Source organism: Pseudorca crassidens, chromosome 17, assembly GCF_039906515.1.
Source record: "Pseudorca crassidens isolate mPseCra1 chromosome 17, mPseCra1.hap1, whole genome shotgun sequence".
Lineage (NCBI taxonomy): Eukaryota > Metazoa > Chordata > Mammalia > Artiodactyla > Delphinidae > Pseudorca > Pseudorca crassidens.
The window spans coordinates 10,712,582-10,738,293 of NC_090312.1; the positions used below are offsets into that span (position 1 = coordinate 10,712,582).

General features: G+C 45.3%; 1 protein-coding gene across 3 annotated transcripts in view; it reads left to right on the plus strand.

Moving 5' to 3' along the window:
- The window catches only part of ADCY8 (adenylate cyclase 8), a 218,726-nt gene extending 198,868 nt beyond the window's left edge, over positions 1-19,858 (plus strand). For all 3 annotated transcript variants that reach the window (XM_067711242.1, XM_067711243.1, XM_067711245.1), the window contains 4 exons: positions 1,238-1,384; positions 7,696-7,788; positions 16,282-16,396; positions 19,283-19,858. In XM_067711242.1, coding sequence (XP_067567343.1) covers positions 1,238-1,384; positions 7,696-7,788; positions 16,282-16,396; positions 19,283-19,770 — 843 coding nt within the window. In that variant the 3' untranslated portion in view covers positions 19,771-19,858. The remainder of the gene's footprint in view (positions 1-1,237; positions 1,385-7,695; positions 7,789-16,281; positions 16,397-19,282) is intronic.
- The last annotated feature ends 5,854 nt before the right edge of the window (positions 19,859-25,712 follow it).

The following is a 25,712-nucleotide window of genomic DNA, read 5'->3' on the forward strand; positions in this document are numbered from 1 at the left end:
CTGAGGGTTTCTAACTTTGATGACTTGTCAATGCTAGTGCCACCAACTGAGTCAGAGAATGAAGTATCAGGAACAGTTCTAGGTGGAGAGGAGATGCATTCAGGCGCAGCATTTATGATCTGAGGAGTGCAAGGGCAGCCCAGCACGAGACACAGGAGCTTGAAGCCCAAGGAGAACCGACTTGGAAATAGGATTTTAGGGACTCACACGTGAAAGGCTGAGAGTGAACGAGATAGCCCAGGGAAGGATGTCAACTTTGAACCACGCAGTGAGTCAAGGACAGAACCGTAGCAATCACCAACATTTAAGACAGTAGATAAGCAAAAAATAAATCCTTGAAGGGGCCAGGCACAAGGAAAACAGATGCGGTATAACTAGAAAGTCAGGAGACTGATGAACTTGGCTGTGATCACCACACCAATCTGCAAGAGCGTCCAGGAAGACTTGGACAGGGCTTCGTGTAGAGGTTTTCCCATTTTGTCTGGCAGTCTGACCTGCTCCAGTTTCATTTCGTTTCAGCCTGAGATGTGAATGGACATGGAGAAAAGTAGGAACAGGCAGCGGAGAAAACTAGTTTGAGAAGTATGGATGCGAATGAAGAGAGATAGGCTGGTAGCCAAGCGTCTGCAGGCTCCAGGGCACCTTGTACTTTTTCTTATAGGAGACACTTACAGGAAGTGGAGGAGGAGAGGAGAAAGAAAGAAGAAAGAAAAGGATCCACGGTAGGAGGATGTTGCTGAAGAAGTTAGAGGGGGATCGAGAGATGAGGAAGAAGCATTGATCTTCATCAGGAGAAGGGAAAATGCATTGTCTGGAGTTGAAGCAGAGGAGATGAAAATACAGTGAACTACCTGATTATATGAGTTTGGAACGTGAGAGCCTCAGAGACAAGATCATCTTCTGAGGGGAATCAAGCGGACAGTGAAGTTAAGGAGAGTGGTGTGTGTTGGGACTATAGCCACTGGGGAGAACAGAAAAGGAAGCTGACCGAGGAAAAAATGATGGGCAGGTGGAACTCTGGGCCCAACTGAGGCCAGAGACCATGAATTTTCAATGGTCGCAGCCCCCGTGGTGACGACGCTAAGGTGTCGATGAGATGATGTCAGAGCCCCCATTCTCTGTCCTCTCTATGGGTACCTGTGCATGCCTTCAGGGGCAGGTACACACGGGGAGCGTCACTGCAGACCCTCACCTCTGATGACTGTTTCTGACTCCCTCTGTGTGTCTCTCTGTCCAGGAGCTGTATTCTCAATCCTATGATGCCGTTGGGGTGATGTTTGCCTCCATCCCAGGGTTTGCAGACTTCTACTCTCAGACTGAAATGAACAACCAAGGAGTGGAATGCCTACGCCTGCTGAATGAGATCATTGCCGACTTCGATGAGGTAAACAGAAGCCTGAGAAATTTACAATCACAAATAAGCCTCATGTTGTCGTAGCATTGTGTTGTTCATTGTAACCGATTTCTGCACTTAAAGAATTCCAGACTGCATTGTAAACACAAACAGGTATCATCTAATTTAGTTAACACAATTATCACACAAGATAAACCCTGTCTTCGCTCCTGGAGGATCAGGAATGTGAGCTTCAAAGAGGTTAGAAACTTAAGCCAATGTCACATAACTAGCAAATGGCAAAACCAGGACTTGATCGGAGGCCAGTGCTGTGCAGGCACTAGCATCACAGAGACTGGGCACTGATGGGGACATTTCTCCATCTGCTCAAATTACAATAAAACCATCAATTAGCATTTGGTCAGAGACCTAATCAAAATATAAACATACCCCAGATGGTACTTTCTTCTTCCAGTTTCCAGGAACAAGGGGGATACTCATGCTGAACTTTATTTACATCAATAGACTTAGCAGGAGTGGGTCTCTTCCCCTCTTCACACCCCAGCTTGAAGTAGGACACCTGTGTCCATCCACATGCCTAAACCTGAGACGGGAGGTTAGTGAGTGATTGAGAAAATGCCAGGGAAGAAGCCAAGCAAAAGGGTGGGTTCAGCTAACGTCTACCATCCTCAGCCTGATTTCCCAGGGAGCGCAGGAGTATAAGTGGTACCACAGAGTGGTTGCCACTGAGTCAAGCCTTTTGTACACCTGTATTGGTCAGCCATTGGCCATGGGCTGCCCTGGTGGGTATGTGTGATCTCCCAGGCATCGTCAGCCAGGGGGCTTCCAGGGCTCTTCCCGAAGAATGGGTACAGCAATACGTTGTCAGCAGCCAGCCCTGACGGCACTCTGGAGGATGACCCCATAAAGGAGAGCTGAGTTGGGTACCAACGGCATCTACTCCATCACCCTAGACAAAGTTCTCTCCCTTAATCCCCACCTTCCATCTAGACAGTCCTGTGGAGTCCCCTCACCACCTCACAGTCAAAGCTGCCCTTATCTTGCTTTAGGCCATATCGTTTCTCACCTGCATGACCACAGTCGTCTTACCATTCACCCTCCTGCATCTGACCATCACCAATCACCAAAAGCTGGAGTATTTTGTCACATTCCTTTGAAACCCAAAACCCATTGGTGTCTCCCTTTGCCAGTTCCTCAGAAGGCCACCGAGGCTTTGCACTTACTGCTCCTGTATCCTCTCCAGCCTTACCTCCCGCCATATGCCACCTGGTCCACCATCCAGCACCATCTCCCTACTTAGAAGCCATCACAAGCCCACCTGGCAGTTTCACATGCTGCTCTTTCCACCTAGAAATGATGCCACCTTCACCGTACCCCGTCCTCTCTCCCTGGCTCCACAGCCAGCAGAAAACCTAGTACTCATTTAACAGTCCATTCAAACATCATCTCTACTGTGAGGCCTCTTCTAATCCCCCCTCTACCCAGGTAAATGTTGTCACCCTTTTTTCAATGAAAAACTTACACTCTGAAAACTCTTCCATCATAGAGCATGAAACCCTTCAGTTTACAAATCTGCCTCTTAGTTCTGGGGCAGAGACCCCTCTTACTAATCTCCACAGGTGTCTACCACATGTTGACTTTTTCCATATATAACATTTAGTTGTTGTTTATTCCTCACACCAAATCCACAGGGTAGGAATTATTAGCCTTCATTTTATAAATAAGCAAAGCTGAGATTCAGAGACACCAAGAGGGCCCACTGTCACACACCACTAAGTGGCAAAGCCAAGTTTTGCACCCAGGTCCGCCATACTGTTTGGATTTTTAATCACCATGTGCGTTGATCTTCACTTAACTGGCATTTCATGGTGCTGGTTTTGGAGTCATAAACTCAACAATGGCCGTTTTAGTTGTCCTAGGAATGAGGATGGGAGTCAAGATAAATAAGACACAGTCACTTCTTGCCTTTCATGGATTCACAGTCCAGTGAGAGAGAGAGTGACTATGAGTTCCCTTTACACAAGGAGTCAGTGGTAAGTACATGTGTATAGAGGGCCTTTCAATGTGGAGAATGGAGGGTGATTCTGTGGTAATGGTACCTTTATCCCATTCTCTGTGCTAAGCCATTAACTCGTGAAGATAAAAATTATACTCTTGGGCTTCCCGGGTGGCGCAGTTGTTGAGAGTCCACCTGCTGATGCAGGGGACACGGGTTCGTGTCCCGGTCCGGGAAGATCCCACATGCCACGGAGTGGCTGGGCCCGTGAGCCATGGCCGCTGAGCCTGCGCGACCAGAGACTGTGCTCCACAACGGGAGAAGCCACAACAGTGAGAGGCCCGCGTACCGCAAAGAACAAAAAAAAAATTATACTCTTATGTATTCTGTTAAGTCCCCAGGCCCTCCTACTCTGCCTAGAACGTAAGAGATGCTTATAACAGATGCTCACTAAAGTGACTAGTCAACTAATTAACTCATAGGAGACAGAAACCATCTGGCAAATAGTAAGGTGATGGTGGACTAGTCCGATCCAAAACATACTTCCAAATTTTTTTTTTTTTTTTTTTTTTTTTTGCGGTACGCGGGCCTCTCACTGCTGTGGCCTCCCCCGTTGCGGAGCACAGGCTCCGGACGCGCAGGCTCAGTGGCCATGGCTCAGGGGCCCAGCCGCTCCGCGGCACGTGGGATCTTCCCGGATCGGGGCACGAACCCGTGTCCCCTGCATCGGCGGGCGGACTCTCAACCACTGCGCCACAAGGGAAGCCCCCCAAAATTTTTTTTTAAAATAACTCTAGTAAAAAGCTCAATCTGACTGAAGGTTGAGACGTCAAGCTTTGTTTTATTTTAAAATCTATAGCACCGCATATCCCCAAAATTCTCACTTCCATGTTTTTAAACTGAAATAAATAAATGTGAAGTAAGTTTGTATCTTGGTGGCCCAAACTGTATCGATAGATACCCTGGAGTCTTCCCAATAAAGCGATGGGGGACAGCGCCCCTAGTGGTAGAGATGGGTGTTTGCAGAGGGAAGTAGGAGAGGCTTAGAGAAGGAATTGGTCCAGGAAGCTGAGCTCTAGACCAGGAGGAGGAAAAAGGAGAAATGGAAAGAGCTGAAAGAGGAGAGAGAGGAGAAGCAGGGACGAGAAGGAGGAAGAAAAAGAAGAGGGGCAAAGGGGAGGAAGAAGAAGAGAGGAAGCAGAGGAGAAGGAAGAAAGAAGAAAATGTAATCAACAGGAAGGGGAAAAACAAAAGGCTTTCCCTGGCTTGCCAACCCCAAGCACTGTCAGCCTTTCTCACGTGGGTCCTTGGGTCACCCAGACCTGCCTTCTTTCTTTGGGTCAAAAGAGACCCTCTAGATTCTGCCCTCACTAAGCTCCAGCCAGACCCCCTTCAGTAACCATACTGCTCTTCTTGCTGATGCAATTACCACAGGAACTTGGCTCCGAGGAAGGCTGAACATTGCCCGGAGCACATGCTCCAGGACTGGGTCTGCAACAGCCCAGCACCAGGGCTCCTCAACCCCCACCCCCGCCCCGGCCTCTTCGAAGGCTGAAGAGCCCTCTCACGTCTCGGGTCTCCACACGGACTAGAGGGTGAACAAGGGGCTGATTAGAAGCCCCACTATGACTCCAGAGGCTTTTAGCTAGAGAGTGGATAAGGTTGCCGTGTGGTTAGTAAATGAAATAGCGAAGCCTCTTGCTGCCTCCTGATCAACTTCTGAAGAGGAGGTAGCTTTGCCTGGTCCTGAAGCTGGCCCTCACCCAAGTAGTTCCGAAGAGGAGAGGAAGGAAGAGTTTCCCCTTCTCCCAGGACCCTGGGGAAGTGCAGCTGTAAGCGGGCAGAGGGAGGCAGGTGGGCAGCCAAAGGCATGTCTGGATGCCCCTGCCAACCCTTTCCGTGCTCCCCACCTCCTACTACACAAGCTCCACTGCTAGAAAAACCCCCCTCACTCTTCACAACTGAAATTGGAAATCACTCACTCAGGGAAGCGGTCCCAGGTGGTCCAGATTTTATCAAAATCATCCATCCTCTTTTTTCCTACTCCCGGTATGGTTCCACCATAAACTTTACTAAAACTGAGCCAGGACACCTGTTAGTGTGATGATTTATCTAACATCGGACACCCCTGCCTGGGCTGTTGGTTCCGTGGTGGCTCGGACCTCATGTGTCTTGTTCATCAGACATTGTAGAAGCTCAGCCAGTAGTTGCTGAACTGGCTCCCCACGGCTGCTGTAACAAATGACCACAAAGTTAGTGGCTGGAAATAACAGCAATTCATCCTCTTATAGATTCGAGGTCAGAATCCAGAATGGATCGCACAGGGCTAATCAAGGTGTCAGCAGGGCAGTGTTGCTTCCGGAAGCTCCAGGGGAGAATTCTTTCTTTGCCTTTTCCAGCTTCTAAAGGCCCCCATCCGGCTTGGCTTGTGGCACCTTTCTCTGTCTTTAAAGCCAGCAATCATATCCCTCTGACTTCTGCTTGCTCCGTCACATCTTCTCTGCCTCCTGCCTTCCTCTTTCACTTACAAGAATGCTTGTGATTACCTTGAGCCCGTTACTGAGTCCAAGCTCATGCTGCTTGCCACACGACAGGCCAATAAATGGAGAGACGAGTTGCTGGGACAAGAAATAGCAACTTTATTCAGAAAGCCAGCAGATAGAGAAGGTGGTGGACTAGTGTCCTAAAGAACCATCTTGCCTGGGTTTGGGTGCTAGTTTCTTTTATAGAAGAAAGAGGGGGAAGTAAGGAGGCAAAGTAAAAAGAAAAGAAAGCAGTACGTTGTTACATATGTCCTGGTTCCCGCCAGACTCCGGAGGGGATGTGTTAATTTCCTCTTTCCTGCAGCCGTTCATAGGTGGGCCTGGTCAGGATGTTTCCTGTGAGCTTAAAGTAAGGTATTTTAGCTTAATCCTCAGGCATGAGAGGCAGTGTTCCTGGAGATGGGCCATTATGTATACTTTAAGCCTATAGGCAGCATCACTTTAGTGATTAACTTATAGCAAAAGCAATAGAATACAAAGGTTAAAGTAAAAGAAACGGATCTGATATGGAGTCATATTTGTTCTTCCCTATTACAAGCCCACACAGATAACCCAGGAAATTGCCCCATCACAAAATCATTCACTTAATCACACCTGCAATGTCCTTTTTACTACGTAAGGTAACATATCCATAGGTTCCAGGGACTAAGACATGGACTTTTGAGGTGGGGGGACAAGCAGAGAGAGCATTATTCTCTTAGCACAGTTGCTAAATAAGAGACCAAGGTTTCCCTTCCTTGGCGTTAAAATCCAAACTGCAGGTGAGGATGGAGGAAATGGCAAGGATGGTACCCATTCTTCCATACAGGTATTCACCATCCCTACTGTGTGCTCGGCTCTGTCTAGGTGCTGAGTAGTAAATACAAGAGGCAAAAATACCTGCCTCCAGGAATTTTACAGTTTAGTAGGAAAGATGACAATATATAAACACAGTCAGGGATAAGTGCTAAGGAGAGAAGATAAAGCAGGAAGAAGATGAGAATATGTATGTGGGGACAGGATATTGTGTTCGGTTTTGCATGGGGTGATCAGCAAGACCCCACTGGGATGACACTTGAGGAAAGACCTGGAAGAGGTGAGGGATGAGCCATGTAGTTGTCTGAAGGAAGAGCGTCCCAACAGGGGAACAGCAGATGCAAAGGTCCTGAGGCAGAAACAGGCTTGGCTTGTTAGAACCAGCAAGGAGGTCAGTGTGCCTGGAACAGGGTGAGCGAAGGGGACAGGGCATGGCAGGTCTTTCAGGGCATGGTGAAAACTCTGGCTTTGACCCTGAGTAGAATGGGAAGCCACAGAGCAGGGACATGGTCTGACTTCCATTTAAACAGGATCACTCTGGCTGCCATGCTGGGAGTGTGGAGGTAAAGACTGGGATTAGGTACGTTATTGCAATACAATAACCAGGTGTAAACTAATGGTGGCTTAGACCAGGGTACTGGCAGGAAATGCTAAGATTTTTACATGCATGCTGAGAGTAAAGCCAAAAGGATGTGTTGATGGATTTGGGAATATTGGCAATTTTTTCTTTAAACTAATAAGATAGCTTTGTTTATTTCAAAGATTCTTAGAAACAGATCTAAGAGTATCTGGTCACACCCATCTCGGCACTTGGCACTTAGCCGGTGCTCAGTAGACATCTGTTGAGAGCCTGAATGTTTGATTCTCAGAGAGAAAAGTGGCTACCTCAAGGATGCTAAACCATTCCGAGGTGGTCCTCACTCTGAGCCAGGGGCCTGTTTCCAGGAGCCCCAGGCTGCCGGGAGCACAAATACCAGGACTGACACTGTTGCCTGAATCTGTTTCAGCTGCTTGGTGAAGACCGGTTTCAAGACATTGAAAAGATTAAGACCATTGGCAGCACCTACATGGCCGTGTCAGGCCTGTCACCTGAAAAACAGGTAAAGGAATGCTTTGGACTCAGCCACAGCCTATGGCAGGGACCTTACTCTGGTCAGGTTGCTGAAGGTGGTGGAGCTGTCATCACCGGGAAACCTGAGGACAGGTAGGGAGAAAATCCGATGAAGTGGACATCTAGGCGTGTGCGGTACCTGTACCCCTGAGGTAAGCAGGGTCTACTGGGTGTAGTGATGCTTCCTTATGATTGAGAAGCCTCTAGTCTTCATTCTGAACCTCGCTGTTCACTAGATGAACAAAATCAGGACCAAGAAATACCCTGGTATGATTTAATTGTAGGTGTTACTAAGCCCCTGATCCCAGCCTGTTTTATTCTTACTTTTGTTTTCTCCTCCAGAAGTAATAATAATAATAGCTCTGCTTTTTTGAGAGGTGACTGTGCCAGACACTAGTGTTAAGTGGGAAACTAGCATCCACCTTCCAGGGCCCATGGCTGACTTACCTGAGATAGAGTCATGCTGGCCACACAAAGTCTTGCACCTGGTAGGTCCTCCATAAATGCTCTATGGAAATGGGCATAAGCGGCCAGGGAGAGGAATCCTCATTCCTCCTCATTCTTCTTTGCTCACTTTACAACTAAAAACCTAGAACTATTCCAAGACTATCTGAGAAGAAACCCTTTATAGTCATTAGGTACCTGTGCACATCACTCTGCCACAGGGGTCCAGAAACACATCTCCCAGGCCAAATCCAGCCCACCATCTGTTTTTTTGTTGGTTTGTTTTTTGTTGTTGTCAACATGCAGTTTTATTTTCTGAGGCAAATCACTTAACCTCTTTAAATTTAAACATTCTTATGAAATGCAAGTGTTGTCTACTTGAACTCTATAGGTGTGCCAGTAACTCAGGACCCAAAGATGAATAAATCATATTTTGCCCTTATATTATTCACAGCCTAGGGACTGGCAGAGATGTAAATTAACAGTTGCAGGCCAGTGTGCAGTCTAAGCTAAAAAATGCAAGCAAAGAGTTGGGAGAGCAAAGAAGTATAATAATATAGAGAGAGTGACCTAAGTGCTTCCAAATTACAAAAAGGATTGGTGATATTTTTGCCTCTAATAACAAATTTCATTGCAAATTGCTACACATTTCAAATCCTATACCAAGAAAATTTGAAATATCTCTTTTCAGCAATGGTCCTCTCAAATAGACACACTAATATTCTAGGTATTACCATTATGCCATATCTTTACAGGCACAGCATGTATGTAATAGTACTATCTATTGAAGACTTGGTTAGTCCTGCTTAGTAAATGTTTAACAGTTAGGGAGAGCTAAATCATTATACAACAAGTTCATTAAAATGACTTTATTATTATGGTAAAGAATCTGAGCTTTGTCAAATATTTCCAGTGTTAAAAATATACAAATAGGTTTATATTTTACAATAAAATACTATCAAAAAGTAATGACAGTTAAATCAGTTCTTAAATGGTGGGCATGGTTAGAATTTGTAGAAAGGAAGTGAAATGTGATCAAAAAGGGAATTGTGGAGGACATTCAAGATGGTGGAAGAGTAAGACGTGGAGATCATCTTCCTCTCCACAAATACTCAAAAATACATTTACATGTGGAACAACTACTGCAGAACACCTACTGAACGCTGGCAGAAGACCTCAGACTTCCCAAAAGGCAAGAAACTCCCCACGTACCTAGCCATGTGGCTGACAGGTTCTTGGTGCTCCGGCCGGGTGTCAGGCCTGAGCCTCTGAGGTGGGAGAGCTGAGTTCAGGACATTGGACCACCAGACACCTTCCGGCTCCACGTAACATCAATTGGCGAGAGCTCACCCAGAGATCTCTCTCTCAATGCTAAGACCCAGCTCCGCTCAACAAACAGCAAGCCACAGTGCTGGAGAACCCTATGCCAAACAACTAGCAAGACAGGAAGACAACCCCACCCGTTAGCAGAGAGGCTTCCTAAAATCATAATAAGTTCACAGACACCCTAAAACACACCACTGGACGTGGTCCTGCCCACCAAAAAGACAAGATCCAGCCTCATCCACCAGAACACAGGCACCAGTCCCCTCCACCAGGAAGCCTACACAACCCACTGAACCAACCTTACCCACTGGGGTCGATAGCAAAAACAATGGGAACTATGAACCTGCAGCCTGTGAAAAGGAGACCCCAAACACAGTAAGTAAAGCAAAATGAGAAGACAGAGAAATACACAGCAGATGAAGGAGCAAGGTAAAAACCCACCAGACCAAACAAATGAAGAGGAAATAGTCAGTCTATCTGAAAAGGAATTCAGAGTAATGATAGTAAAGATGATCCAAAATCTTGGAAATAGAATGGGGAGAATACAAGAAACGTTTAACAAGGACCTAGAAGAACTAAAGAGCAAACAAACAATGATGAACAGCACAATAAATGAAATTTAAAATTCTCTAGAAGGAATCAATAGCAGAATAACTGAGGCAGAAGAACGGATAAGTGACCTGGAAGATAAAATAGTGGAAATAACTACAGCAGAGCAGAATAAAGAAAAAAGAGTGAAAAGAATTGAGGACAGTCTCAGAGACCTCTAGGACAACATTAAACACACCAACAGTCGAATTATACGGGTCCCAGAAGAAGAAGGGAAAAAGAAAAGGACTGAGGAAATATTTGAAGAGATTATAGTTGAAAACTTCCCTAATATGGGAAAGGAAATAGTCAAGTCCAGGAAGTGCAGTGAGTCCCATACAGGATAAATCCAAGAAGAAACACGCCATGACACATATTAATCAAACTATGAAAAATTAAATACAAAGAAAAAATATTAAAAGCAGCAAGGGAAAAGCAACAAATAACATACAAGGGAATCCCCATAAGATTAACAGCTGATCTTTCAGCAGAAACTCAGCAAGCTAGAAGGGAGGGGCAGGACATATTTAAAGTGGTGAAAGGGAAAAACCTACAACCAAGATGACTCTACCCAGCAAGGATCTCATTCAGATTCGACAGAGAAATTAAATCCTTTACAGATAAGCAAAAGCTAAGAGAATTCAGCACCACCAAACCAGCTTTACAACAAATGCTAAAGGAACTTCTCTAGGCAGGAAACACAAGAGAAGGAAAAGACCTACAATAACAAACCCAAAACAATTAAGAAAATGGTAATAGGAACATACATATCGATAATTACCTTAAATGTAAATGGATTACGTGCTCCAACCCAAAGACATAGTCTGGATGAATGGATACAAAGACAAGACCTGGATATATGCTGTCTACAAGAGACCCACTTTAGACCTCGGGGCACAAACAGACTGAAAGTGAGGGGATGGAAAAAGATATTCCATGCAAATGGAAATCAAAAGAAAGCTGGCATAATAATTCTCATATCAGACAAAATAGACTTTAAAATAAAGACTATTACAAGAGACAAAGAAGGACACTACATAATGATCAAGGGATCAATCCAAGAAGATATAACAATTGTAAATATTTATGCAGCCAACATAGGAGCACCTCAATACATAAGGCAAATGCTAACAGCCACAAAAGGGGAAATTGATGGTAACACGATAATAGTAGGAGACTTTAACACCCCACTTTCACCAGTGGACAGTTCAACCAAAATGAAAATAAATAAGGAAACACAAGTTTTAAATGACACATTAAACAAGATGGATTTAACTGATATTTATAAGACAGTCCTTCCAAAGACAACAGAATACACTTTCTTCTCAAGTGCTCATGGAACATTCTCCAGGATAGATCACATCTCCGGTCACAAATCAAGCCTTGGTAAATTTAAGAAAATTGAAATCGTATCAAGTATCTTTTCCAACCACAATGCTATGAGACTAGATATCAATTACAGGGAAAAAATCTGTAAAATATACAAACACATGGAGGCTTAACAATACACTACTAGATAACCAAGAGATCACTGAAGAAATCAAATAGGAAATCAAAAAATACCTAGAAACAAATGACAATGAAAACATGACAACCCAAAACCTATGGGATGCAGCAAAAGCAGTTCTAAGAGGGAAGTTTATAGCAATACAATCCTACCTCAGAAAACGAGAAAAATCTCAAATAAACAACATAACCTTATACCTAAAGCAATCAGGAGAAGAAGAACAAGAAAACCCCAAAGTTAACAGAAGGAAAGAAATTATAGAGATCAGATCAGAAATAAATGAAAAAGAAATGAAGGAAACGATCGCAAAGATAAATAAAACTAAAAGCTGGTTCTTTGAGAAGATAAACAAAATTGATAAACCATTAACCAGACTCATCAAGAAAAAAGGGGAGAAGACTCAAATCAACAGAATTAGAAATGAAAAAGGAGAAGTAACAACTGAAACTGCAAAAATACAAAGGATCATGAGAGATTACTACAAGCAAATATATTCCAATAAAATGGACAACCTGGAAGAAAAGGACAAATTCTTAGAAAAGCACAGCCTTCCAAGACTGAACCAGGAAGAAGTGGAAAATATCAACAGACCAATCACAAGCACTGAAATTGAGACTGTGATTAAAAATTTCCAACAAACAAAAGCCCAGGACCAGATGGCTTCACAGGCAAATTCTATCAAACATTTAGAGAAGAGCTAACACCTATCCTTCTCAAACTCTTCCAAAATATAGAAGAGGAAGGAACACTCCGAAACTCATTCTATGAGGCCACCATCACCCTGATACCCAAACCAGACAAAGATGTCACAAAAAAGATAACTACAGGCCAATATCACTGATGAACTTAGATGCAAAAATCTTCAAGAAAATACTAGCATACAGAATACAACAGCACATTTAAAGGATCATAGACCATGATCAAGTGGGATTTATCCCAGGAATGCAAGGATTCTTCAATATACACAAATCAATCAATGTGATACACCATATTAACAAACTGAGGGATAAAAACCATATGATAATCTCAGTAGATGCAGAAAAAGCTTTCAACAAAATTCAACACCTATTTATGATAAAAACTCTCCAGAAAGCAGGCATAGAGGGAACTTAACCTCAACAAAATAAAGGCCATATATGACAAACCCACAGCCAATATTGTTCTCAATGGTGAAAAACTGAAACCATTTCCACTAAGATCAGGAGCAAGACAAGGTTGCCCACTCTCACCACTATTATTCAACTTAGTTTTGGAAGTTTTAGCCACAGCAATCAGAGATGAAAAAGAAATGAAAGGAATCCAAATCAGAAGAGAAGAAGTAAAACTGTCACTGTTTGCAGATGACATGATACTATACATAGAGAATCCTAAAGGTGCTACCAGAAAACTACTAAAGCTAATCAATGAATTTGGTAAAGTAGCAGGATATAAAATTAATGCACAGAAATCTCTTGCATTCCTATACACTAGTGATGAAAAATCTAGAAGAGAAATTAAGGAAACCCTCCCATTTACCATTGCAACAAAAAGAATAAAATACCTAGGAATAAACCTACCTAAGGAGACAAAAGACCTGTATGCAAAAAACTATAAGACACTGATCAAAGAAGTTAAAGATGATACAAATAGATGGAGAGATATACCATGTTCTTGGATTGGAAGAATCAACATTGTGAAAATGACTATAGTACCCAAAGCAACCTACAGGTTCAATGCAACCCCTACTGTACTACCAATGGCATTTTTCCCAGAACTAGAACAAAAAATTTCATAATTTGTATGGCAACACAAAAGACCCCGAATAACCAAAGCAATCTTGAGAAAGAAGAATGGAGCTGGAGGAATCAGGCTCCCTGACTTCAGACTATACTACAAAGCTACAGTTATCAAGACAGTATGGTACTGGAACAGAAACAGAAATATAGGTCAATGGAACAAGAGAGAAAGCCCAGAGATAAACCCACGCACATATTGTCACCTTATTTTTGATAAAGGAGGCAAGAATATACAATGGAGAAAAGGCAGCCTCTTCAATAAGTGGTGCTGGGAAAACTGGACAGCTACATGTAAAAGAATGAAATTAGAACACTCCCTAACACCATACACAAAAATAAACTCAAAATGGATTAAAGACCTAAATGGAAGGCCAAACACTATCAAACTCTTAGAGGAAAACATAGGCAGAACACTCTATGACATAAATCACAGCAAGATCCTTTTTGACCCACCTCCTAGAGAAATGGAAACAAAAATAAACAAATGGACCTCATGAAACTTAAAAGCTTTTGCACAGCAAAGGAAACCATAAACAAGACGAAAAGACAACCCTCAGAATGGGAGAAAATATTTGCAAACGAAGCAACCAACAAAGGATTAATCTCCAAAATATACAAGCAGCTCATGCAGCTCAATATCAAAAAACAAACAGCCCAATCCCAAAATGGGTAGAAGATCTAAATAGACATTTCTCCAAAGAAGATATACAGATTGCCAACAAACACATGAAAGAATGCTCAACACCACTACTCATTAGAGAAATGCAAATCAAAACTACAATGAGGTATCACCTCACACCAATCAGAATGCCCATCATCAAAAAATCTAGGAACAATAAGTGCTGGAGAGGGTGTGGAGAAAAGGGAACACTGTTGGTGGGAATGTAAATTGATACAGCCACTATGGAGAACAGTATGGAGGTTCCTTAAAAAACTAAAAATAGAACTACCATATGACTCAGCAATCCCACTACTGGGCATATTCCCTGAGAAAACCATAATTCAAAAAGAGTCATGTACCACAATGTTCACTGCAGCACTATTTACAATAGTCAGGACATGGAAGCAACCTAAATGCCCATCGACAGAGGAATGGATAAAGAAGATGTGGCACATATATACAATGGAATATTACTCAGCCACAAAAAGAAACGAAATTGAGTTATTTGTAGTGAAGTGGGTGGACCTAGAGTCTGTCATACAGAGTGAAGTAAGTCAGAAAGAGAAAAACAAATACCATATGCTAACACATATATATGGAACATAAAAAAAAATGGTTCTGAAGAGCCTAGGAGCAGGATAGGAATAAAGACACAGACGCAGAGACTGGACTTAAGGACATAGGGAGGGGGAAGGGTAAGCTGGGATGAAGTGAGAGAGTGGCATGGACATATATACACTACCAAATGTAAAATAGATAGCTAGTGGGAAGCAGCCGCATAGCACAGGGAGATCAGCTCGGTGCTTTGTGACCACCTAGAGGGGTGGGATAGGGAGGGTGGGAGGGAGGGAGACGCGAGAGGGAGGGGATATGGGGATATATGTATATGTATAGCTGATTCACTTTGTTGTGTGGCAGAAACTAACAATAATGCAAAGCCATTATACTCCAATAAAGATGTTAAAAAGAACTTTTTTAATAAAATAAATTTTTTGAAAAAAGGAACTGTTAGGTACAGCTGGCAACAGTGTGGGTGAATATAGAAAACATGGATTTTGACTGGGCCAGTAGCTGTCAGGGAATATATAAGTGAATCTTTGAAACCTAGATACGATTCTTTCATATAAATAATTTAATGAAGTATAATTACACCAGAGTATATAGTGTAGTTATAATTTAAAATTATCCCCCCAAAACACAAATACACAAACATATATCAAATATTGTATTTCAAGGCCTCATTGACTTAGGAGCTTCTAATGAAAATTTTAAGTATTTTCTCCCCAGCTTCACCACCTCCAAAAACAAATTTAAATGTAAATAATTAACATTGTATACGTTTTAGATTGACGTGGTGGCGATGGTAGAACGTGTAAACACTGGATGGTAGCATTAGAAGTATTGATTAAAAAATAACTTCAGTTTGGAAATACTGATAGACCATCATCCCAACTGCTATACTGGTGATCTGATGTATCCACCATCTGTTTTCGTAAATAAAGTTTTATTGGAACACAGCCACATGCATTCATTTATATTTTGCCTACGGCTCCTGTCTGGCTAAAATGGCAGTGTTGGGTAGTCATGACAAAGACCACACGGCCCACAAAGCCTAAAATACTTGCTATCTGGCCCTTTGCTGACTGCCAACCTCTGCTCTCGAGGGGCACAGAATTCTTTCACATACACAATCTCATTCAGTCCTCATGAGGTACGCAGGGCAACTATGCTTATCCCCATTATATGGATGAGGAAACTGAGGTTCAGAGAGCAAATGTCTATGTGAAACATCTATTAAACAGACACTGTGAGTACTTCAAAGGAAATAGACATGGTTCCTAGATTGGAAACCTCACATATATGAACATAAGGGTGTGTACACACACACACACACACACACACACACACACACACACACACACACACAAGTGAACAGCATCAACTTGAACAGACAAGGGTAGGGGTGGGGAATGGAATCTGAGAGTCACACATATTACACTCTCTGAAACAAATTTCCTGGTACCCTGTGTTTCTGGACACTGACTTAGGTGTACAGAGCTCACACACCTGCTCACTTCCCCTGAAGGCATGTGTGGGTGAGGTAGGACACAGACCAGACCCCGCTGCAGCAATGCTCCTGTTTGCCCCATCGAATGACCTCTTCTCTCATGTTTGCTACAGCAATGTGAAGATAAGTGGGAACATCTGTGTGCCCTGGCCGACTTCTCTCTCGCCCTGACCGAAAGCATACAGGAGATCAACAAGCATTCTTTCAACAATTTTGAGCTCCGGATTGGTGAGTAGCAGCTCCAAGTGTGGCACCTCGGGGACCCACTGAGCTGTCTGGCCTTGCTCTATCGAGCCCTCCCGTGCCCTGGGCATCAAGCCAGGGGAGCTTTTTCCCGCAAAAGGCAGCAAATTTAGTGTGACCTGGCCAAGGACAGGCCTGTCTGGGCTTCCTCTCGCTCAAGATGCTGGAAGCCGTGGAAGGATTTTGGCCTGTGTGCAGAAACACCAAGCAACTGATAGACGACAGCCACCTGTCCTCCAACTTGTCCAGAATCCCATCCACACAAGGCCCTGATTAGAGAGGTAGCTGTCTAATCAGTCGTTCCCTCCCGTCTTCTACGTCACCAGATACTGGAGGTCAATGCATCACTCTCCCGTTCTCCTGGATAACACCCTGAGCCAAAAGCAGGATTCTGGTCCTGGAGATGTCACATGCTGACTTGAGCCAGGGACAGGCAGTTAGCTTTATAGCTCTTCACTCGGCCACACAGCTCATCCTCCTTTGGGCTTAGGTACTCCCTTGTGCAAAATGACAACAGTCACGGCTATGTAATAATAGTCATCTGCAATTTGGATAACTTGTTAATTTCTTCAGCATCTCCGCGGAGTCTGGAGGGGGCCTCCTAAAGCATAGTCTGAAAGCCCCTGCTCTAGTCCACATTCACATTCTACAGATGGGAAAACTCAGGCCCAGAGAAGGGGAGTAGCTAGCCTACAATCACACAGCCAAATGGTCATCCTGGCAGCGACTCCAGGACTTCCTGACTGAGACCAGCGACATTCTGGCGGCCAGCGTGCGGCCTAAAACAAATGTTACGGCCATCCTCATGTCTTAGGTGTCCTCTGGCTGTCATGCCATTTTACTTTCTTGGTTCTCCCTTAGCAGCTTTCAAGTATAAAGGGTCAGGTAATACCCATGCCTGACTTGTCAGATCTAAGGAATGTCACATGCCTTTGTTCACTGGAATAAATAAGTGATATTTTTATATTTTGATCTATGGATGGGGTGCTCAGGGCTTGTTTCCAGATCTTCCAACAACCCTACATGTCCTTTCTGAAATCATTGAATACATGATTGAACTGGGAATAAAAAGCAGAACTATAACCTTGAACAAAGGCTGTGTAATTTCAGGAGGTGTTGCTGGAATTAAGGCCAACCCTTGGTGTGATACATTATTCTCCTGGTATAGTTCAGAGGTTAGAAAATCATGTTCCCAATGGGATTGAGCCTTTCACTTTGTGTTTTGGGTCTGCTGTAACCAGCTCTATGACTTTGGGCAAGTCATTTAAACCCTCTGAGTGTCAGTTTCCTCATGTGTGAACTGGGAGTTATATTATTACCTCCCCTGCCTACCTCATAGCAGTAAGAAGAGATGTGAATGGAATAGTGGTTATGGAAGGGCTCTGCAAATTTTAGGGCAATGTCCATCCTTGTGATTCCCATGCATTCTGCAAGAACTGTTTCTCGAAGTTCACAGTTCTATCTTATACGTGTGTGTGTGTGTGTATATGTGTGTGTGTGTGTGTATATGTGTGTGTATGTGTGTGTGTGTGTGTGTGTGTGTGTGTGTGTCTTGCTTTTCCCTCTGCCTGGAATGATCTAACTCAGATATCTGCATGGCTTATACTATCACTTTCTCTAGATCTCTGCTCAGAAAGGCCTTTCCTAACCACCATACTCCAAAATACACCCTCCTCTATTTTTCTATCCCTTTAACCTGATTGGTTTTTCTTTATCACCTTTATCATTCACTGATACTATATTGCATTTTTTAAATTATTTTCCGTCTCTCCCCAGTAGCAGGTAAGCTCCATGAGGGCTGGGGCTATGTCTTTTTTCTTTCCCACCACAGCCCCAATACCTGGAACAGTGTCTGCTTTATAGTAGATGCCTAGTCAATGTTTGCAGAATGAATGAGAAATCCTTAGTCTAGTAAAAGGAGACATATATGCCCGTGAATGTGTTTAGTGGAATACTGTCATTCCTTTAAAAAAAAAGTCTGTATTTCCTAAACAAGGAGGTCTTGAAATTGTGATCTACCAAATAACCTGTGGGATTGGGGGTAAATGACAGTCCAAGCAGAGAGAAAGCCAGGGACAGAGGCACAGAGGTGGAAACGCCAGCAGATTAGGGGAACTCGAGCAGTGCAGTATGGAGACGGTGCAAAGGTGAGGGAGAGGCTGGTGACAAAAATGAGGCTGGCAAGTTAGGCAAGAGCCGGCTCTGAGAAGCCCTAGATTGTGAACCTGAGGAGCCGGGGCTTTACCCCATAGGCAAAAGGAGCTGTGGCAGGTGTTGAAGTGGGTGGTAACTTGATCAGACGTGCATCAGAGAGTCCCTCTGGTTCCAGCAGCAGCGTGGAGTCTGGTCTGCAGGAGGACAAGCAGGGATCCAGGGAGGCGTGTTAGGAGGCTGTGGCCACGGACCCAGGGAATGCTGCTGAGGACGTAGACTAAGACAGGGAAGGAAGAGGTGCTGCCCAAGCTCTCAGGGCACTGTGACCACAGAGGCAAGCGGCGATCCCAGCATCCCGACATCAGTGCCCTGTCCATCCCGCAGGCTAAGACAAGTCAGCATCCACGTGAGAGTAATAATTATTGCCTCTCGAGCACTCACTGGTTGTCTGGTAATATACCAGTGGCTTTACCTATATCATCTCATGCCAGCGTCCTTTCATTATTTCCACTTGACAGATGAGAGAAGGGAGGTCCAAATCTGTTAAGTACCCAACGCAGATCACACACCTAATAAGTGACTGAGGCTGGATCTGTACCCTGCAGTTTATCCACAGAGATCACATCCTTCGTTTAAGAGTCACTGTCCCAGGCAGGGAGCGGCCCCTTCCTTGACGTCCCTCTTCTCTCATCTCTTGTTTCTCTGGTTCACCCACAGGCATCAGTCACGGCTCAGTGGTAGCTGGTGTTATCGGCGCTAAGAAACCACAGTATGACATTTGGGGCAAAACCGTGAACCTGGCAAGTCGAATGGACAGCACGGGAGTCAGCGGCAGAATCCAGGTCCCAGAGGAGACCTATCTCATCCTGAAGGACCAGGGCTTTGCCTTTGACTACCGAGGGGAGATCTATGTGAAGGGCATCAGTGAACAGGAAGGAAAAATCAAAACGTACTTTCTCCTGGGAAGAGTCCAACCCAACCCATTCATCCTGCCGCCGAGAAGACTGCCCGGGCAGTACTCCTTGGCCGCGGTCGTCCTGGGCCTCGTCCAGTCCCTCAACAGGCAAAGGCAGAAGCAGCTGCTGAATGAGAACAACAACACGGGCATCATCAAGGGCCATTACAACCGGCGGACTTTGCTGACACCCAGTGGGCCTGAGCCGGGAGCCCCAGCCGAAGGCACCGACAAGTCCGAGTTGCCATAAACGTGTTTTCTTTGTGTTTCTTTTTTTGTATTTCTTTTATATATAAAATAAATACACTAATAAAAAGGTTTAATTTTTTTTAGAACAAGGATGGTTTCGTTGGTCTTTGGATGCACTAGATCGAAGACACGATTTGAGTTTCTCTCCCGTCACAGACATTTCTTGGTCATCTCTTCCATACAAGGTTTATCGGGAAGCAAAGATAAGTAAGACCTAGTCCTTGACCTTGGGAAAGAGGGACCTGTAAACAGAGACTCAGTACAGTGGGCTCATCATTAAGCACTGCCATTTACCGAGCGCTTGTCATGTACCTGGCACACAATAATATTAATGGATAATATTAATAGATAATATTCCTATAAACCAATATATAAATACTCTGCATTCAGAGAGGGGTAGATGCAATGAGAAATTGTGATAAAGAACTGGAGGTCGAGGACGCTGCCTGAACTGGAGGCACCGTGTCTTTGAGGACATGTTGCAAAGCATTAGCCTTAAATGATGAGAAAGAACCCATGGAACCTGGGAGAAAAGTGACCCAAGCAGAAGGACTAACAGGTACAAACGCCCTGAGGTGGGACCAAGGCCACTTGATCTGCCGCAGCCACAGTTAGAAAGTCAGCAGGTGGGTAAGCTGGTGCAGGCAGGTACGCTGTTTCCTGGGAAGACTGCATCCCAAGCTCTTCTCATCTGACCGCAAAGCCTGCCAGGGAAGTTTCCTATGGATGAGAAAGCTCAGAACAATGAAAGGAATTGCCCAAGACCTTATAGGTAGTTTTAGAACTAGGCTCAGCGCTGTACTGGTCAATAAAAGTGCTGTAACAAATAACTCCCATTCTTAGTGGTTAAAACAAAATAAGAGATTTAGCTGTCATTTACGTCCTATTGCATGTGGGGCAGAGGCCTTCCAGGCAATGATCTCGGGACCTAGTCTTCTTGCACTTGGGACTTGGATGCCTCTGCTTGATCCTCTCTATCCAGCCAGCTGAAGAAAAGAGAGGGAAAGGAAGGGGGATCACTCAGGAGGTCTTGGGTACCAGGCCTACGTTATTGCTCTGTCACCAGCCAGAACGCAGTCATTGGCCTCACTTTACCGGAAGGGAAGTTAGGGGATGGATTCTTCCTGTGTTCACTACTGAGAGGAAAGCACTGTCTCTTCCATAAGAATCGACACCTGTCTAAGCCCATGTGTGCCAACACGAAGCTATTCTGGTAAGTTCTATGTTGGAAGGATGGACAAGATTTAAGTAATGGAAGAAGTATGACATCCTAATCATTATCTAAATTCTTGACTCTTAACAACAGCTCATTTAAAAGAGACTTAGCTCCAGGTAATGAATCCACAGTAGATACGCTCTGGAGGAAATACCCACCTGAGGCATCTCAGGTGAGACCCCCGTGATAGAAGGGAGACTACCCTTTCCTGAGAAGCACAAAGTACAGAAAGGGAGTTGACTTTTTTTTTTTTTTTTTTGCGGCACGCAGGCCTCTCTCACCGTTGTGGCCTCTCCCGTTGTGGAGCACAGGCTCTGGACGCACAGGCTCAGCGGCCATGGCTCACGGGCCCAGCCGGTCCGCGGCATGTGGGATCCTCCCGGACCTGGGCATGAACCCGCGTCCCCTGCATCGGCAGGCGGACTCTCAACCACTGTGCCACCAGGGAAGCCCCTGGGGACTTGACTTTTGAGTGGCCATGTTTGCAACGCTTTTTGTTCTCATATCAAAGAAATACAGGAGGTCCCGGTGGAACGTGAAGAGTGTGTCAGGTGAAAGCCTCTGTAAACGAAGCCCTCAGCCAGTGTCAGGGGTAACTATTATCTTCGAAGACTCGGAGAAAGCCTCGAGGTTTACTCAGCCCAACCTGCTGAGGACATTTAAACAAGGTAAAGCTCAGGGCATGCCGAGAGCTGCAGCCACAGGATAGAGGGGGAAGCTGAGCTCAGGTGGGTCGGGGACTCGGCAAACATCACGGCAAAGAGGCCAGCCTTGGTAGAGGCAGTCCGGCTGCAAAAGCACAGTATCCAACAGAGAAAACTTGATGTGCGGCGTCGGGCTTTGGTCTAATCCAGAGCATAGGGCCCTTCTGGAACCTGGGCCCAGTTCAGCAGAGGCTCCAGTAAGCAGACCAGCCCTGATGAGCTGGATCCTACCCCAGGGAGAGGGCTACCAGGGACAGAGGTTGTCCCTACACTCTGCGCTAGCACTCAGGACAAAGTCCCTGGACTAGAAGTAGAATGTGGTCCTAGGGTCCTGGGCTGGGCTGGGCACACCTCAAGGGAGGAAGCATCCGGCCAAACCCAGGTCCGTGGATGCTGCCAATGTGGGGGGAATGATGAGGCTGTTGCTGTGAAGCCTCATCCAGAACCCTGATTCAGGGATGCTGAGCCTTGGGGGGGGATGGATGGACGTGATGGGGACCCCATCCTGAGTCTGGGAGGCGTGGTTTCATTCAGGGCTCCGTCAAGCAGAGGAGCAAGGGGGCAAGGCAGTGCCGAGAATCTCCATCAGATCACCAAGAACCCCACCGAGTGGGCATCCTCCCTCTGCTCCAGTACACCCAGCCCCAAAGCATTCAGTGCCTGCCCCCCAGGCCAGCCCATTTCGTGGCCCCAGTGGACGTGCAGAGTTTGCCTACAAAGGGTAAAGGGCAAGAGACAGGAGCAGGCAACTGGCCTGTGGTTGAACAGTCGAGAAGCATGCCTCTTCTTGGGCCTTGGATAAGGCTGGAGGGGGCAGGAAAGGGAGACAGTCTTCCTGCAATTAGAGAGATATTTTCTGTTCACCTACTTTTTAGTTTACTCCACTCATTTGTTCAAAGAACTCCAAATGTCAGGTGATTTCCAGGAACCCGGTGTAACTCAGAAACAAACCTGGCATCATATTCCAGCCAGGGGCTCCAACCTCACCTTTTCCCCTCTGAACTCTGCTTGTGACATTTTAGGTTTGATCTGAGAAACGTCAAGTATAAACTGGCAGAAGGTAGAGTGCCCCAAGTGGTGAAATGCAAAGAGAAACACAGAATAGGGGGCTGGCTTAGCCTACGTATGTTCAGGCCTAAGAGAGAGGCTTTCTCAACAGCTCTGTATTCTGGGCTAATGTTGACGTCTTCTAAGTGCTGATCGAGGTTGCTCCCACCTTCTGTTTTCAGCCTGCATGGGTAATGCACAGTGTCCCATGAGACAAGCACAGCCCCTCTTAGAGCACAGGAAAGGGTGTCTACCTACTCATCCAAGGGCTGGATTTGAGGACCTGCAACCTCCCAAACCGCCATCCCATAAAGTCAGGAGGCTCTTTTTTTTTTTTTGGCCGTGCCGCATGGCTGACGGGGTCTTAGTTCCCCGACCAGGGATTGAATACCGAGTCCTAACCACTGGACCGCCAGGAAATTCCCAGGAGGATCATCTTGAGCTCAGAGTCGCCCCCCCCCCCAACCAGTTCCACTGCTTTCCTCCTGCTTTAGGGACCATGTGAGTGTAGCTGCCCTCAGCTGGAAGTAAAGTACAATGTTATCATCCCCATTCTACAGATGAGGGGACTGAGGCACAGAGAGCTTGAGCAACTTGCCCTGGAAAGTTCTTACAACCAGAAAATAGTGGCACTGGGATCGAAACCCAGGTATTCTGGTTCTAGGCTCCTGCCCTGAAGCTCCAGCCCTGTGATGGGTGAATCCTATTCTTTAAATGAAAGTTGAAAGTCTGGGCAGACTCCCCGCCAGCAGGCTGCAGGCTGTGTCAACGGGTGAGGACTGCAGGACTCTGGTGCAGCAGCTGCCGTCGAGACAGCCTGGACCACTTGCCCTGGTCCCAAGCAGCCTCATCTTCTCCCCACAGTGGGCCAAACAACTGTTATCCTTCTCTGTGTATGTCGGGATATGGGAAAGGCTGGGAAGTACTGGGCTGAGTGTTACGAGGGCAGTTCCTTGAGGTGCGTGGACCTGGGTTCGAATCCTGTCTCTACTACTCGTCAGCTGTTTGATGTCAGACAAGTGGCATAAACTCTGCCCCTCAGATTCTTCACCGGCTACAGGGAGATAGCGAAGGAAGCAACTGTGATTTGGAATTCTGAAGTTTTCAGATTTGAGAAATATGGTAAACATGCCAAATACTAGAAAACATCCCAGAGGGGTCTGAGGCAGTGCTCAACAATTAAGCCCATTAATAATGTTGTAACAATACGTGAATATTCACACCAAGTAGCATAACTAAAGGCTATAAATAGGACTCGTTTCAGGTCATGTTTAGCCCCCAAATTAGTTATAAAACAAACTTCAGCTTCTACACCATTTTGGGTTTGGGAGTGTAGTTGCAAGATTGTCATCCATGCCACCAGGTAAGGCTGCCGTGAAGATAACAGATGCCATGAAGATGCATCTAAAACCCTCAGCATCCTGGCCCTCTGCTGCACTCCAATGTTGCTTGTCGTTATTATTAAGCACGCAGTGATTTTATTGAAATAGTGGACATTTGCCATGTTACCTTGTCTCGACGTCATCTTGCTTGTCTATATTTGCAAAATTTTCTTTAATGAGTAGGTGATCCTTTTAGAATGAAAAATGATAATTAAGAAAAAGTAAAGCATGTGGGTTTACTTAAAGGGCTGCAAAAGGTCTCACCGGACCCTTGGAGATTCAACCCTGAGTCAGAGGGTCTGGACCACTCCTGGGATGGAGGTGGCCATCTTGCAGGGAAGTGGTGGAGTTGGTGGGGGGGGCCGCCAGGCAGCATGCAGGAGCTCCCTCCATGGGTGGAATTTTTCCGGGGCCACAATAACTGCTGCTGACCGATTTCAGGGCTGTCCTTTCGGACGCAGTAAGAGAAGGGGTATTGGAAACTCATTTCTTTCCATGGCATTTTTATTCCAAACCCACAGGCTTTTCTGACACTCTGGCTCCCATGCCAACCAGCTTTTCCAAGTGAGAATGTTTCTCTCAGATTAGCTGTGGGCTCCACTCAACTGAACTCAATATTTTATTGATGACTTACCAGGGGGCAGGGTGCCCTGCAGAATGACACCCTGTGCCTACTTCAATTATTAACTGCACGTCAGCCGCCCTCCTGCCCGCTCCCACCCTGGGAAGATGACTTCGCCATTCTCTGAGCAAAGCATCCTAACTCTTCTGGACCGGCTCTGTGCATTTGTCTCTACCTTTTATAAAACAGACAGTGTGACTGAAATGCAAACAGTTTCTGTTTGGAAATAATCATTTCAAACATCGTCTTTTTGTAATACACTAATCCCCTATCTTGACATTATCATAACCATAATGGTTATGAAAACTAATGTTTTCAGAGTACTTTACAGTTTGCAAAGTCCATTTCCAAATATGATTTGATTTGATCTTCATAAAAATGCTCAGGGAGAGATATTATTTTCCCAGTTCCTCAGGAAACCGAGGCTCATAAAACTTAATAAGAATAAATTTTTGAAAAACTCTATCTAAACATTGAGTGTTAAGCTGAAAAGAGGTTAAAGAGCATGGTCCAAAGTCTTGATTTTACAAATAAAAAACTAAAGCCAAAGAGGGGGACACATTTGGCCAAGATTCAGCACCCGGATGCAGAATTAGAGCTGGAATGCTGAGAAGATGATTCCTTGTCTCAGGCCCTTTCGACTCCATCTGGGTGCTCTGACCTCTATTCCTTTGCTCACTGTAAATAAGACCCCGCCCTATAACCGGGAGGTCACTTAGGTCCTCCCTGCCCCATGGGCCTGAGTGCGATTGGCTCAAATCCCCATGGAAAGCCCACGCTGCCTGCCAACCACCAGGTCCCTCACTGTAACTCTGCTTCTGGCTCCCACTCTCCACATCCCATCTCCATTCTGCTGGGACCCAACCCAAAACACAGCCCCTTCTGAATTCTCTCTCTCTCACACGCACACACACACACACGGAATCTGCCACTCCAAAGCACTGTGAGCGCACATTCATGCTTCCTTTTTAA